At 38.5% G+C, this 17,063-nt stretch overlaps 1 protein-coding gene across 1 annotated transcript; it reads left to right on the top strand.

Moving 5' to 3' along the window:
* The first annotated feature begins 202 nt into the window (after nt 1-202).
* Nucleotides 203-4,228, top strand: LOC149821412 (mannose-1-phosphate guanylyltransferase 1). Its single transcript, XM_089982445.1, has 5 exons — nt 203-339; nt 2,443-2,615; nt 2,729-2,791; nt 2,885-3,124; nt 3,300-4,228. Exons 2-5 carry the CDS (start codon nt 2,505-2,507, stop codon nt 3,969-3,971), a joined length of 1,086 nt encoding a protein of 361 aa, XP_089838571.1. The 5' UTR covers nt 203-339; nt 2,443-2,504; the 3' UTR covers nt 3,972-4,228.
* The last annotated feature ends 12,835 nt before the right edge of the window (nt 4,229-17,063 follow it).

Genomic DNA, 17,063 nt, shown 5'->3' with positions numbered 1-17,063 from the left:
CCAGTTAGGATCCGGATATAAATTTGGATCTGGATCTAAAATAAAGGTCCAGAAAGGTTAGGCAAGGGGTTTGACCCTGCTGGTGCGCCGGAAAAGCCTTGCCGTAAGCGGACTCGATTCGATTGCTTAAACGGTGGAAACGCAAGCGGTTTGAGATCCGCCCGACGTGTTTAAATAGTGGTCGCGGACGTCGTTCCTTGTAGGAATTCTCATCCCCGTCTAGATCGACGCTTCCCGTGGGAGGAAGCGAGAAGCGAGGGAAGAGCTCTCCGCCCGACTATTCCCGCCCGAGATCACAGCAGAAATATCGGTTTCCTTCTTGGATCTCTTGTCTTCTAGGTGAGAATCCGGAGAACGTTCCTTTAGCACCCAAACTTCGGTCGTTTTTTTTCCTGGAGTTTCTGGCCCTTATTCTTAAAATTCCGGCGGATCCGTCTTTTAGCCGTCCTGATTTTTGTTTTTCTGAAATCCGACGCCTGATTTCTAAAAATCCGTTGCAATGTAGTTTTGGACCAAAAATTCTAGCTTTGCTTTGTTTTGTGTGTCGAATTCATGTGATTGCTTGTTATCTTCGTTGAGCTTGCGGGAAATTCGGTTCGTTACTCCTTGAGTACTTCAAAAAGCTCTTTTTTGTTGCACGCTTTGTCTCATCTCGGTGAATCTTTTAGTTGAGTGTATTTACTGCAAACTTCGTATTTTTTTGGCATATTTTGGTCCGGCTTTAGGGTGTTTTTCTTGCCGTTCTGCTTTTTTTTTGTCAAGTTTTAGGGCGTAGGCCGCTCATTTGGAACGGAATGGTCCTAACTGAATGGATAGAGAGGATGGATATCTTGCTTTGTTCATTTTTTCGGATAAATTTTCTTTCTCGACTTTTTTGTTGTTCTAGTGTGTTCGTTTCTTCTTATGCTACATTGATTTCACATTCTTGTGGTGGGTTTTCAAGCTTCTGTTGGCTCTAGGAAGTTTATCCTAATCTCCTTTACGTCCTTGAATTTCAGATCTGGTATTGATTTGGTTTCTTTACTTAGAATTTTCTGGTAGTTCATAGAGTTCAAGGTGAAATTCGAAAACACATTCCAGTTTCTGCTTTTCTAATACTTTCTCCTATGAAACGTATGCTAGGCAGCTAAGGTTCTTAATTACTCAATTTAGTCACTAGAAATTTATCTTTTATTTTCTTTGCTTATTCGGACATGTTTCCATTTCTGAATATTTGTTTACTTTGGGAGTAATTATATCCATGAAAGTAATCTAGATTTTCAATTAGTTTCCAATTTGTGTATCTTGTGCTTTCTTAGCATAGGGACCTTGTTTCTAATGTGTTTTCTCGTTGAGTGAATTAAGTTTGCAGCTCCATTTTATACCTGTCATAATCTTTTGAACGTTGATTTCTGTAGTTAAAATACTTTTGGCCTTTTTTTTACCATATGCTCAGATCCAGGCGATTTATCATTTCTTTAAAGGAAGTTGTTTACTCTCTCTCTCTCTCTCTCTCTCTCTCTCTCTCTCTCTCTCTCTCTCTCTCTCTCTCTCTCTCTCTCTCTCTCTCTCTCTCTCTCTCTGCATTATATCCTCTGTGGATTATGGTTCACATATCCTCTCACTACGCCACGCTTTTTGGTTTCTGGCTAGGAGCAATTAATCGGTCAATTTGGTCATCTTATATACCGTCTTTCATTTCCTTTTTTTTTCTTTTCTTTTCCAATTCTGATGTTTTTGGTTCTTAGCTGAGAATGGCTTATGTTTCCTTTGTGAGCGTTTTCCTCTGCCTTTGGACTTTTCTACTAGTTTCTCAGCTTCTTCCCTTCTAACAGCTGTTAACTTTGGTGTGTTCCTTTATTTCAATAGGATCCAAAACTTAATTCTGAAGCCTCATAATTTTTCAAAATTAAATTGTTATTTCGTTTGAACTTTTTGTATATTGCTCCATGGCCTTTTACTTTTAATATGCAGTGTGTGTCTTTTTGGTGCTTGCCATTCTGTATCGCATTTACTTTGTTGAAGATGTGCTGTTTCTTTCAGTTACCCTTTTTTCAGCTTCCCTCAACACCTGGCTTTATTCATTCAAGCTCTTCTCTAACACTTGGCTATGAATCCCGTCCTTCATGCTCAAGTTTTGTCTCTTTCTTCCTTTGGTTGCTTGTATCACTGGTATTTCCGCTCAGTTCCGTCCTATCTTTGAAACTTTAACTTATGCATTAACGAGCAGCTATTAACTTTAACGAGCAGCTATTAACTTTGACAGCTTTCATTTATCCAGTGAACATGATCTTTTGGTCACAATTTAAGCATCTATTTCTTCAGGTTTTCTAAGGCATGAATTCTGTTTCTTATTACTGAAATTTTCATTGAGTCTATTTTGAAGGAGCTTCAGATTGTTTATTTGTGATCATTGAATAATACTGGTTTTCTGACTTCCGGCCAACTATTTCCTTTCCATAGGTCTTCAAATTCTGAGCTTCTTGGAGTAAATTCCATTCGGTCTTGCCACTCAGAACATCACCATGAAGGCTCTCATTCTTGTGGGTGGTTTTGGGACTCGTCTGCGCCCACTTACTCTAAGTTTCCCAAAACCTCTTGTGGACTTTGCCAATAAGCCAATGATTCTCCATCAGGTATATTGGAATTTGTAGATATTTTTGTCTTTTTTATTGCATTTTTCATTTTCATTAATTTCCTCTTGAAGATCTCTGAAATCTGAGATTGATTTTGGCGAATATGCTCATAGATTGAGGCTCTAAAAGCTATTGGAGTGACTGAAGTTGTGTTAGCCATCAATTACCAACCAGAGGTAAAACGAGCGCATGAAATTTCTTTTTCTCTGTGATTCTAGGAGCTATATAATTGTTTAGCTGGTATACTGAAGACTGAAAACTCTGTTCAGGTGATGCTGAGCTTCTTGAAAGATTTTGAGTCGAAGCTTGACATCAAGATCGCCTGTTCACAGGAGACTGAGCCACTAGGGACTGCTGGCCCGTTGGCTCTAGCAAGGGATAAGCTGATTGATGGGTCCGGAGAACCCTTTTTTGTCCTCAACAGTGACGTTATTAGTGAGTACCCACTGAAAGAAATGATTGAATTTCACAAATCTCATGGTGGAGAGGCATCTATTATGGTCACCAAGGTATCCATATATAGATTTTTCTTTTTTCTTTTTACTTTTTCAATTGCTACTTGCATCATCTCTGCACATACTCCATCCAGATTTTCTCACAATTATTGAGATATTATGAAAGAAATACTAATTGCATCCAATTTGAATTTTCTCATGTTTCTTCTGCTGAATATCTCTTGATCAGGTTGATGAGCCATCCAAATATGGGGTTGTAGTTCTTGATGAACAAACTGGAGAAGTCGAGAAATTTGTGGAGAAACCAAAACGTTTCGTGGGAAACAAGATCAACGCCGGGATCTACCTGCTCAATCCCTCGGTTTTGGATCGGATTCAGTTAAGGCCCACCTCAATCGAGAAAGAAGTCTTCCCCAAGATTGCAGCGGACAAGAAGCTGTATGCTATGGTACTACCAGGCTTCTGGATGGATATTGGGCAGCCAAAGGATTACATCTTAGGCGTGAGACTCTATCTGGACTCTCTTAGGAAGAAATCGTCCACTAAGCTGGCCTCGGGCTCTCATATAGTGGGAAACGTTTTACTTGATGAGACTGCACAGATTGGTGAAGGCTGTCTGATTGGCCCGGATGTGGCCATTGGACCCGGCTGCATCGTCGAGTCGGGTGTCAGGCTCTCGCGCTGCACTGTGATGCGAGGAGCGCGCATCAAGCAGCACGCCTGCATTTCCAGCAGCATAGTTGGGTGGCACTCAACTGTTGGCCAATGGGCACGTATCGATAACATGACTATACTCGGGGAGGATGTCCATGTCTCGGACGAGATCTACAGCAATGGAGGTATTGTTCTCCCGCACAAGGAGATCAAATCAAATATCATGAAGCCTGAAATTGTGATGTAGCTCGATGGATCAAATGCAATGGATGACCATTTGGGAGAGAGATCACAAGGGGTGCATAGCTCACTCAATTGGAGTTCATCATCATCTCTGTTTGGTCTGGTTTACTTCCTCAATTGTAAAGTAGTATTTATGAGAGAGAGTTTGGTGTTTGATGGATGTAAAGGAAGATAGTGGTTTTCCTGTTGAATAGTTATTTTGTTTGTTTCATGGTGTGTGTGTGTGTTTCTTTCAGATAATTTGCACTTGAGGCCATTTCATAGAGGAAACCACGTTTAATGTTTGAGTGTGGGTACGCATTTTTTTTTTTTGCAATAATAGGTTATTATTTTATAGATTAAAGAATTGTTTTGATATTTTGATAAATATATTTAAACCTGCTTACTTTCTTGGTTGGCCCCATGCCTGGGGAAAAGGTGCTGACCCGACCCCTTCGTCTCAAGTTTGACTCTTACCGGGTGTGTGTGGGATCTTTTAACTATTGGGGCTTGGTAAAGGCTTGGGTATCGATTACCCTATCCATTAGGGGGGCATTTGAATGGGCTGAACACTCAGTCTGCGGGACGCCCACTGCGTGGGTCCACGTGGGTGGGCACACGCAGGGCAGCATGGACACTGCTGGTGGGTGTCCCGCGATGCTCTGCCCCTTCCCATGGAACATCGAGGGCTGCCCCTAGCTTTAACTCGAGAAAAAAAAGAGAGACAACTCTCTTCTCCTCTCATCCCCCATTTCCTCTCGCTGCCTCCGGCAAGACTATCTCCTTCCGGCGCCTCTGGCTACAGTATCTGGTACTCTCTCACCTACAGTCAACCCCCCTCCCCTCCCCTCTCAGTCATGGACAGCAAAACCTAATTCGATTTTAAGGTTAGGGTTTGTGAAATTCATTTTTTTTCAGGTATGTTTTGGATTTTAGGAAATTTGTTTTTTAATCTTTATTTTTGCAATTTATTGAGTGAATGATGTTAAATTTAATTTTTTTGGATATGCTTTAGATTTTAGGAATTTTATATTTTAATACCTATTTTTGCAATTTATTGAGTTAATGGTGTTAAATCTAATTTTTTATGCTTTAGATTTTAAGAATTTTGTATTTTAATCTTTATTATTGCTATTTATTGAGGAAATAATGCTAAATCTCATTTTTTTTATATACTTTCGATTTTAAGGGTTTTTGTATTTTATCCCTGTTTTTGCAATTTATTGAGCAAAAGATGTTAAATCTGATTTTTTTTAGGTATGCTTTAGATTTTTAAGGATTTTGTATTTAATCATCAATTTTCAATTTATTGAGTGTATTTTAACCCTATTTTTCCAATTTATTGAGTGAATACTTGTTAAATCAAATTTTCTTTTTTTGTGCTTCAAATATGATTTTTTTTATCAAAATATTAAAATTTTAAACATGTGTCCAAGTTGTCTGCAAAGATGAATCAAACGCTAGACCCAAGGATAATAGTGTTCTAACATGGTTGATGTAAATGCTGGTAATGTCCACGACCAGGTCACAACAGAACTGAATATTATGGAGTGTTCTTGTCCATGAGTGTTCGTGATTCAAACGCCCCCTGAGTTCTAGGCAAGGGTTCCTCGTCGTCAAAAAAGATATTTTGATTTTATATTTACTATTCAAAATATTGTTAAATTTATTAAAATAATAAAATATTCTCCACACGTGTTAGGTGTGGTTTCATGTCCCTAAACATAAAGGGAATCCCTATGAGAATCATAGTTGTACATTTCTAACTTCCATACAATGGGTTTAAAGTTAGATAAACTCGTGTTTAAAATAGCTATTTATGTTAGATAGAAATGATTGGAGGAGAAGGATTCATGTGGAAGACCCATAATGATTTTCTTTTTTGGTTCATATCACCGACCCCAATTGTTTTGGGATGAAGGCGTAGTTGTTGTTGTTTGTTGTATGTTAGATAAATATGACTTATTTAACAAATTCCTAAAAAAAGTTTCCATTAACAATGTTTGATTTGTACTCTTTAACCTAAATGTCTCAAAAGCAAAGGTGTAATGTGAATTGTTAGAATCACTCACTAGATATATGCTGATTGGTAAAAGCCACCACCATATGGCCTTGATATTAATGCACTAAATTTGAATCATTATGTTCCAAATCCAGCTATCAAATATAAGGGTATATTCGGAAGCTAGAAAATGGTAGGAAAAATGCAAGTAAAAAAAAACTTTTCCAATTGTTCCAAACAAGAGAACATTTTTTTTAAATAGTAGTTTTTTTAAAAAAGTTTTATTTTTGATAGAAAAAATTCTTTTAGCTTGGGAGGTAGCAGAATTTTTCCTATCTTTTTTTTTTTACATTAGGGCAACCGTTCACCCAGAGAGAGTGCTGCGTGTGCACCCCCGAAACATGCATTGTAGCTACAGTGCATGTTCCTGGGTCCCCACTGAGCGTCGCGTGGTGCTCAACGGGGTGTATGGGGAGCCATATACTGTCAGGCTGATGTAAGCTGGTGTACAGCTCCCCCGTACACCCCACTGAGTGCCACACGACTCTCAGTGGAGACCCAAGAACATGCATTGTAGCTACAATGCATGTTCCTGGGGGAACATATAACCTGCCCTTGTTCACCCACAACACACCTCATTTCATGGGGTTGCCACAATAAGAGTTTCTTTTGTCTTCATCTTCCTGCTCACCACCATTTTTAGATCCCTCTCTCTCTCACTCTTTCGTCAAACCACTTTTCTCTAAGAACCATCCACTACCATTTTCAGATCTCTCTCTATTGGGTATGGTAGGTAACCCCTCTCTCTCTATCTGGTTGAACCACCTTTCTCTAAGAGCTGCCCGCTACTATTTTCAGATCTCTCTTTTGGGCATGGTGGACCATCGCTCTCTATATATCTGATCAAACACCTTTCTTTAAGAGGGGTGATTGGCCATCTCTCTCACACACATTTTTCATGTTTTCTCACTCTGCTTTTCTCATGCTAAATAAACAAGCAAAAAAATTCATTTAGAAAAGTTTCATATGAAAACTTTTCATAATTTTTTTTTCTTGTGAGAGTTTTTTTTTGCTTCAAAATGTGTCCTAAATAGAGAGAAAAACTCTCATAGGAAAAGAAAGTTTTGCCTAAGAGAGTTTTTGATAGGAGAAGTTTTTCAAAAAAAAAAGATCGCTTGTTTGTTTAGCATGAGAAAAACAAAGTGGGAAAATGTGAAAAAATTAGAGAGAGGAGGAGGGTGGTGGTGATGGTGAGATGGGTGATGGCGGTGAGATGGGTGGCAGGGAGTGTAAAAATAGATTTTATTTTGGTAGGAAACATTTCTCTACCTTTCATGGAAGCATGTTTTTTATCAAAAAGTGTATTATTTAGAAAAACTCTCTCCACTAAAAAGTCACCATTTTTTTCATATTAAATTAAATTATTAAATTAAGGGTAATCAATAGTTGAATAATTTAATATCATCTCCACTCCAGTCTTGCCAGATCTATCTAGTCACTAGGATTTTTCCTTTTCCACATTATTAATGTGTCATTAAAATAAGCAGGGGACCCTACCTGCTTTCCTGTCATGAAAATATTTGGTGTTGTACTCTCTCTCTCTCTCTCTCTCTCTCTCTCTCTCTCTCTCTCTATATATATATATATATATATATATATATATATATATATATATATATATATATATATATATATATATATATATATATATATAGCCGGGCCTGCCATATAACTTGAAAATATAAGTCATAGGCTGGCAATGGCCTTTTCATTTTCATCAGGGCAGACAAAAGGGTGGTACCAAGCATAGAAAATCTTGAGAGGGTGTTGCGTGTGCACCCCCGGAACACTCACTGCTACAGTGCATGTTCCGGGGTCCCCACTGAGCGCCGTGTGATGCTCAGTGGGGTATACCTGCAGGATGTACGGTGGTGTGCGGCTCCCCCGTACACCCCATTGAGCCCCATGCGACCCTCAATGAGGGCTGAGAAACACCCACTGTTGGGGGGGGGGACATATAACCTGCCCGCAAAAATCTTTGCTTCAATAGGAGTTGACATTGTCCTTATACCAGCTTGTGTATCTTTTACCTGCCTTGGGTGTCAATGTGTCCAGTTTAACCCAGGGTTAGGGTTTGGTAATAAATGAAAAGGTCCGATTAGAATCTGGGTCAAACTCGAAGGATCTGATTAATATATGGAGCCAGGTATGGTTTATGAAATTTCATACCAGACCAAGCCCTGACCCGACTTTCGACCAAGATCTGCAATTTTTAAATGTAAAAAATATTATTTTACTGGGTGTGGTTCGGGTCTGGTTCATGTAATCCTTATAGGATCCATGTATGGTTTCTTATATGTGAGTCCAATTAGATCCAAGTCCAGACCCGGTACCATAATATCAGATCAGGCCTGAGTCTGCACCAAACCGGACCCATTGACACCCCTGTTCTTAAAAGATTTCTCTTCTTTTCCAACTTGGTAAGTGGTTGATAAGCTCACGATTGAAGATTCACCCATAGGGGCCAAAATATAACTCTCATTCAGGAGTTCCTTTCCAAGAGAGAATTGATCGTCAGCACATCTCCAACATCCACTTGCATAGGGGTGGATATGGGTCTGGCTGGTCACACCCGCCCCGTTACAGACCAACAGGCCTGACTCGGACCCAGGCCCACCAATAGCCCAACTCGACTCTTGTTTGATTTGGGGCAGACCCTGGTCATATCAGTCAGAGTCTCATGGGTTAGGTTGAGCTCACAGGCTCCATCGAGAGTATGATTTTGGTCCTACCAAGATCCAGTCCATTTACTAGTCTGGCTGGGTCAGGATTGACAGTTATTGTGCATTGGACCTCAATACGCGGCAAGGCCCATCTCGGGTTGGTTAGCCGACTACCCATTGGATATCTGACCCGTTGTTCACCCTTACACTTGGAAAGCAAGTTTTCATGATTGGGCTGGCTGTCCCTTCAACTCATCTACGTGTCAATAGGGATGTCAATGAATCGGATTTTATCCGATATCTGACTTCGTTCAGCTGCATTTAGTAAGCCAAAACCGTATCCGATTACATTCGGGATGCTGATATGGGTTTGATTTTTGCTACTGAATTCCACAAATATCTGAATTTGATGGATATCCGAATCTGTTTGCATGTAAAAAAGAGAATATTTTATGAGCTTTTTTTCTTCATCCAAATCCTAATCTGAATTCAGATCTGTACAGCCAACATCCAATTAGTCAAATATGGTATTGACTGCATCCGATCTGAATCCAAACCATTTGCATACCTCAAGCTGCACTCAAACTGGTTGGACCCAAGTCAGACTAAGGTGGGCTTGGGTCCATTTCTAGACCTGATCTGGCAATTCCCAACCGGATCTAGGTCTACATATAAATGGACCCTCTTTGATTCTCTAAGGAAAGCATCAGATAACCACCTGGTCCAGCCTGGGGTGGGCTGATTTCGAGCTGCATTTGATTACACCCTGGCATGGCCCACCCCGAACAGGGGTTTCCGGGTTCAGTTCATTGATTAGTAAACCTCCAGTGCTGTAAGGTCGGTGAAATAGGAACATGCCTGGTTTGATCTTCATGCTTACACCTGGATCAAGATTCTGATTGGATCCTCTGATTAGGGGTGTCAATGGGTTGGGTTTGACCTGGATCCGACCTGTACCAAACACCATAGGGTTAGCGCTTGGTGATAAATAAGAAGGTCTGATCAGAATCCAGGTCGGACCCAAAGGGTCTAATTAATATATGGAGTCAGGTATGGTTTGTAAAATTTCATGCTAGACCCGGGCCGACCTGAGTTACGATTAAGATCCACATTTTTTTCAATGTAAAAATAATAAAAAATATTATTTTACTGGGTCTGGTTCATGTAATCCTTATAAGATCCAGGTATGGTTTCTCTCTTATGGTGAGTCCGATTAGACCCAGGTCGAGACCTGCTACCATCATCTCAAATCAGGTTTGGGTCTAGTTTCACCTGGGTTTAAACCAAACCTGATCCATTGACACCCCTACCTCGCATGCCTAACTCGAGCCACAATTGTGCTTAACATTGTTTTTTTAATGATAAGGAACCCTAGCCGAGAACCCATTAACAGAATAGGCCTGCCCCTTATGAGGTAAACCTTGGGTGGGGTCACAGACACATAGAGCTAGGAAACATGCCGAGTCACTCGTGGCTTGACTCATGTTTGACTCATAAAAAGGTCGTTCAAACCTGTAAAATAGGCTCAGCAAGCTGAATACGAACAATAGTTACTCGGCTCGGCTCCGCTCCTGGGCTCTTATAAGTCTGTTGGGTAGTAAGAAATATATTTTACATGTATTTTATGTAATCCTATTTCTTCCAGCTAGGAAATAGTGTATTTCTTCTATAAGCAAGCATTCTCAAACTCAGCTCATTTAACTCAGGCTGATTATGAGCTCGAACTCGGCTTGGCTCACTACAAGAATGAGCCAAGCTTGAACACTTCAACCTCGTCTTGTAAAGTTCGTTTACCAGCCCTACTGACACCCAAGTCCTTATAGCGCCCACCAGTTAGAGGCACCCGCACAACCGGTGGAAGTCAAACCTGGGACGAAGGGAGTCAGCACCTTCTCCCCAGGTCCGCCCATTAGGCCTGTCGACCAAAACAGGCCAAGCTGAATATATATATATATATATATATTCTCACTTCAAGTCAGAGGTGGGCTCATGGCGGGCTGGGTCGGGCCGGCCCATAAGCTGCCCTGGCGCCGAGGGACCACCTAATCTCATTTGTATAGAGACCATTAAAGGGGTATCCACACCCTAGGGCTAGATATGGACATGCCTAATTAATCATGAGTAGGTGAGAATCACTATAAATTGGTAGTTGCAACTTGTTTGTGGCACTTACTTTTTTTTTTTTATCATCCACCATATGGGCAGAAAATGACGTATACTTACCATATACTTGCACGCTAAGACAAGTGATCCATATCACGTCTTTAATGAAGAATCTTGTTTTACAAGAAAGAAGGTTTGCCACAAGGTGGGTAGTGGGGTGGGGGGCTTGGCTACTAGCCGGGCAGTCAAGGTTCGATTCTCATGGGGTTGCCCCAGAGCCGTACCTGTGTTTTATAGGGCCTGAAGCGGAAGGAAAAAATGGGCCCCTTATTAATAGTAGGAGTTCGGGGGCAGCGCCTCCGAATTTTTTTTAAAGAATCAAAATAACAATAAAATTTGTATTCACATTAAACAAATATAATATTTCAAATATTTATATTGTATTAAATAAAAATTGAAGAAGGAGAGGGGGCGCATGGGTTTTTAATGTTTAATCGGATCTGAGTCGAATAAAAGATCCGGGTCTGATCCTTTACCCGAACCTTTTCTAAACAAATGGGGAGCTCGGGCCTTAAAAATGGGCCCCTAAATTTTTTTTTGGGCCCAGGGGCCCTGAGGCCCAAGCCTCATTGGCCTCTTTAGCGAACGCGTAGCATAAGTCTCGAGAGCGGGGGTCCTAGCCTCTAGGTTTTATGCTGCCGGCACAATGACCTGAGCCCATGCGACCATGTTTTCATGCCGGTGCGGTTTCTTCGGGTTATAAATAAATAAAAAAAGGTTTGGTTGAATGATCCTATTTAATTACAATTTATAGATTCTGCGCACCACTATTTTCATTGGGAAATTAAATAAAATAGGTTGATTTTTCAAAAGCCCACCAAAAGTTTGGTCCTAATTAATACATCATGCAAGGTTTTTCCATTTTTCAATAATCCTGCCTCCATTTCTCTAACACCATTGGTTTATTCCAGTCACAAATCTCCTTATCAGGATTTTCTCAGAAAAGGAAAAAATATTGTGATCAATCTTAAAAAATATCGGTGTGTTTAAATCTTAGAAATATATGAAAATATAAAAAACACAAGCAATATAAAATTTATGTAAAAAATATAAATATTACATTAATTATGTGACAATACTGTGATAAAGATATGATATTTTCAAAATAGTTGATATTTTGTAAAGATCATAATTTTTTTGGGATTCACTAGGTTTTTGAAAATCTGACAATAAAATGGCAACTATGGTTTGTTTAATCTTGAGCTAATGTTGATTATGAAGTCAAAATTATTATGCTACCCATATAGAAATATCTCTAGCTCTCATAATCTTTTTTACCTTTAAAACATACCATATATTCATTATTCTTGAGGTCCTCAGCTTTGACCTTGCGGCAAGGGACACCACCCACGGGTTTCGAACTTGTGACATCCCATCAACTTGGTGACATACACGTCACCCCTACCAAATGAGCGGACCCCTCCTGGACCAGACATTGGAGATTACTAAATGGAAAACACTTTTATTTCTTGATCAGTGTTGTTGATTAAAGAAATTCATTAACAAGGATGTGAGTTGAAGGCTAACTTATAGGATTATTTTCTTAAGATAAAAATTAAAAAAAATTGGGGATATTAGAAAAATAAGAAAACTATTGTGGATATATAATTACAACCAAAAGCTTCATGGTCATTGAAAATTAGCCATTAAAATGTGGATGCATCAATGTTGTCAGGATCGGTATCGACCCTGTATCATTTGGCCAATGATTCAGGTGAATCGGGCCAATACCGATACTCAAGTGAATCGTTCTAAAATCGATCAGAAAATAATTAAAAAAATATTATGTGTCAATCAGAATGTGTGAAAAGTGTTAAAGCTATTAAAATAATATTAAAAAAAATTAAGTATTTTTTACTTATATTAAAAAAATAGCAAATTCAGGGGTGAAGCCTATCGCATTGGGATGCATATGAAGACAGATGATGGAATACCAATTTCCTTCTTGAGGATAGATTCCATGATTTGATATTTGCATTCTACAATGATTTAAGCTAAGTTGAAGAATTATTTTTTAAATTTTTTTTTTTTGAAAAGCAAATTCAATGCTATTTTCGAATTGGTGTCAGCCAAAAACACCGAGTTCACAAATTTTTTTTTCACAATTCTAAACAATGATGAACACAATAATCTCTCTAACCCCAACCTTTGGAAAAAAAGGATTCAAATAATCAATAACCCAGAGGGATTCATCCTACAAAAGTTAAAAACAGCAGCCAAAATCTCGTGAGAACTTGATTTTTTTTTTAATATTGGCAAAAAGAGTAAAAATAATTTTTAAATAAAAAAATATTAAAAAAATAAAAAACCACAAATTTTTCATGATAGATTGCAAACAAAACATAAATATCGTGTTTAAAACATGATATTTATGTTTTTGACTAAAAGCTCTCGAGAAATTGAAAATATCGTGATAACTTATTGTTTTTAACTTTTGGCACTATGCTTGAGGCTAAGCAAAAACAATGAAGACAATTATGTTAAATCAGGTACTGTCTCCTATATATGTCAATGGGTCGGGTTTGACCCGTTCTATACCCTATTGGGACAGGGTTTGGTGAAAAACAAGAAGGTTAGATTAGAATCTGGGTTGGACTCAAAGGGTCTGATTAATATATTGAGATATGCAATTTTTCAATATAAAAAGGGTAGATATTATTTTAGCGGAGTATGATCCGGGTCTGGTTCTTGTAAACCTTAAAGAATCTGGGTATGGTTTCTCTTATGTTGAGTTTGATTAGTCCCATGTCTGAACCGTGTTCCATCATCTTAAATCAAACCTGGGTTTGGTTTCAACTGGGTCAAACCAAACCCCAACCGTTGACACACCTACCCTTTAAGTGCAAATGGGACAATGTATATATGTCCTGGGGATGATTTAATACAAGTAAGCAAATCAAAAGCTTAGGTTTATTTGATAGGGGCATACATTATGTTTAGTGCATTCAAATTAGGCTTAGCAAAAAACAATGAAGATAAAATTATTTAGCTAAAAATGACAGTATTATATAACAAAAATGACATGTTTTTTGAAATGCCCTACAAATTTAGAAATTTACCATATGTCCAAATTTGTAAATGTCTAATTTATTTAGGACATTTTTACTTTTTGCATGAGTAGTCCTCCTGAGGTCCATGCAATACATCGATACGCTCTCCTAGCATTGCAAACTCTCACTAAAATGTAGATTCATATGATTTTTTTTGTGAATATCATGAAGATCCCATAACCAGATTTGTGAACCTTATGTAACTAAAACAAGCGTAATTTCATAAATATCATACTAAATTCTCATATATAGTACAGTATTCGCGAGATACCGTATGAACCTCCTTTCAATAATTGATTCTCAAGGAGATCTATCAATATGTGGTGATCTACGCATATAATATGTTGCGAATTTTTGTGAAGTTCACACTCTGAATGCCCATCACAGATATGGTATCATCACTGATATCATTCGATTTTTCATTGTCTGTGTCACTACTGTTACTACTAATTGATTGTTATATTGTACAAACTAAAACAAAATTTATCGTATCTATTGTTTCATTTGCTTTCATGTATATAATATTCCTGTATTTTCAACTTTCAAGATTAATCGTAAAAATATAACATCCATCATCACACCTACATCTCAAACATAGATTATAAAGTCCCACAACTTGTACCAAACTTTGTCATCAGTCCTGGAAGGCTTGATGTCATCCACATTATCATTGATATTGGTTTTCTCATGTGGTTTCACATACTCTGCATTGATTATCTGATCATTTACAACATCAATTGTTCACAAAGTTCTTCATTTCTTGCACGTCGAACATTTATATCCCTAATCAATTTAGACAACTGCATGACCTCTTCATGCTTGAGCTCAATGTTTAGGACAATTGGATGTTCGTCAAAGGACTGAACTCGACAGATGGTGCTTAAGATAGATGTGAATTCTCCACGAGATTCTAATTATTTCATTCATCAATTATTTTTTATATATCACTTCCAATTGCTTCTGACTCTGAAAGCAACAAATTATTCTTTAACTTTGTGACTATATCATCATCCTTCAAGACATCTATCCATATATGATGGCCATCTAATTTTAGAAGACAATTATATCGGATGATCATTGACATTTTTACATATCTGGTTTTACGCGATATCAAATTTATAAATTCTTTATATTATTATAGATCTCCAATTATAGATCTCCAATTAGGATGATCACTGCTATTATAGTATATTTTAACCCTTTCAAAGGTCATCATTAAATGCCTACACCAATTGCACAACATATCATTTATCTAATGAAAATAGCATATGAGAAAAAAATCATCTATATACACTTTATACGTTCAATTAATATAACTACCTACACAAAAATTTACATGTTATATACGCACATATTTGTGAATCTCCTTAAAGATCAGTTACAGAAGGGAGGTTCGCATGGTATTTCGTGAATGTCGTACTATATATACGAATTTAGTCAGTATTTGTAAAGTTACGCATGTTTCAGTTACATGAGATTCACAAATTTGGTTATGCGAACTTGATGAGGTTTACAAAAAAAAATCATGTGAATCTATATTTTAATGGGAGTTTGCGATACTAGGAGAGTATACCGATATATTGTGCGAACCTCAAGAGATTCACTCATGCTAAGGATAAAAATATCCTAAAAAAGTCAAGCATTTGTGAATTTGGACATACGATGGATTGCAAAAATTGTGAGGCATTTTTAAAAATGTGATTTTTGTTGTACAGTAGGATCATTTTCTTATTATTTAAACCAAGTAGTGTTTCTCCTAATCTTAGGTGCAAAATCAAATCAAAAGCTTAGGTTTATTTGATAGGGACATGAGTTATGTACTAACTACTTCAAAAAGAGGAGATGAAATTTTGCCTACACATTCTTCGTAACTAAAAACTAAATAATTATTCATGGTGGATAATGAGATTTCGCATGTCGCAATCTCACTTTATTTGTAGCTAGTTGGCATATCATGAGCTTGAAGAATCTTTGTTTGCTTTTTTTTTATCATCCGTACATTTTATATGAACAATGCTCCTACCACCTATGCATTTCTTAAGAATCATATTTTCAAAACCCATCACTCACCTAAGTCGATACCTTTGAAGGGTATGTTTCAATTTGAACCTTTGTCAAAGTCTAGCAACATCCAATTGCTAGTTAAGATGATCATCAACTTCAAGGGTCGCTAAGCAGGCGATCTAGGCTTAAATTTCATGGACGTCATCCCTTGCACCCCTTGCCACAAGAAGAAGTGTGGCAACTCCCAGAAGGCTAAGGGTAAGCCCATAGAGTTTTATGCTGTCAAGATCAAGGTTGTTAAATGCGATGAGGCGAAGCGAGGCGTTGAGCCTGCGCTTCGCCTTTGAGGCGTACGCCTCAGGTACTGAGGCGTAGGCGTACGCCTCTCACAACATAAGTCTCAATAAAACCGAGTTTGAACCTGCAGAACGCCTCGCTTCGCCTCAGTACCTTCAGTGTGTGCCTCGCCTCTGAGGCGTACGCCTCTCACAACACTGGACAGAGCCAGTGCGGCTAAGTCCCTGATCCTGGGGGCAATTTCTCCGTGTAAATAACAAAAAAAAAAACCTACACATCCCAAATGCTCTTTCATCCACCTGGTTGTAAGATTTTAACAATACTATGAGTTGATGCTTGGGGCCTTTCGGATCCTTATTTGGGTAACACGACCCCCATTTCATTAATTTAAACCACCTCATACAAATCAACCATTTACAAGGGGAAAGGGAAGCAGGAAACAGAGGCTGCCCATGGGTCACATAAAAACCCTAACCCGACCCAACGAGACCTGCCCACACCTACTTAATGGGCCCAGTAGTTAGTGCTTTGTTATGGTCCTTTCCTAGTAGAAAGAGATGCAACAATCAAATGCACGGCCATCACCAACAACAAGAGGACAACCCCAACCAATTGCTGTGCATGTAGACAGGTGATAAATATGGTGATGCGATGCGCCAACAAACTGCATTATTTATCACCCTTCATGATTGATCCATGAGAAATCCAACCATTCTCAAAGCACACACGCGAATGCACATGCACACATACACACAAGGGTTGTCAATGGGTCGGGTTTGACCTGGACCTGACCCATATCAAACCCTATAGGGTCAGGGTTTGGTGATAAATAAGAAGGTCCGATTACAATCTGGGTCGGACCCAAAGGGCCTGATTAA

The sequence above is a fragment of the Nuphar pumila genome, chromosome 12, assembly GCF_984573655.1.
Source record: "Nuphar pumila chromosome 12, dmNupPumi1.hap1.1, whole genome shotgun sequence".
NCBI lineage: Eukaryota > Viridiplantae > Streptophyta > Magnoliopsida > Nymphaeales > Nymphaeaceae > Nuphar > Nuphar pumila.
The sequence above is the reverse complement of the archived record's forward strand: the minus strand, read 5'-3'. Positions and strand labels throughout refer to the sequence as shown.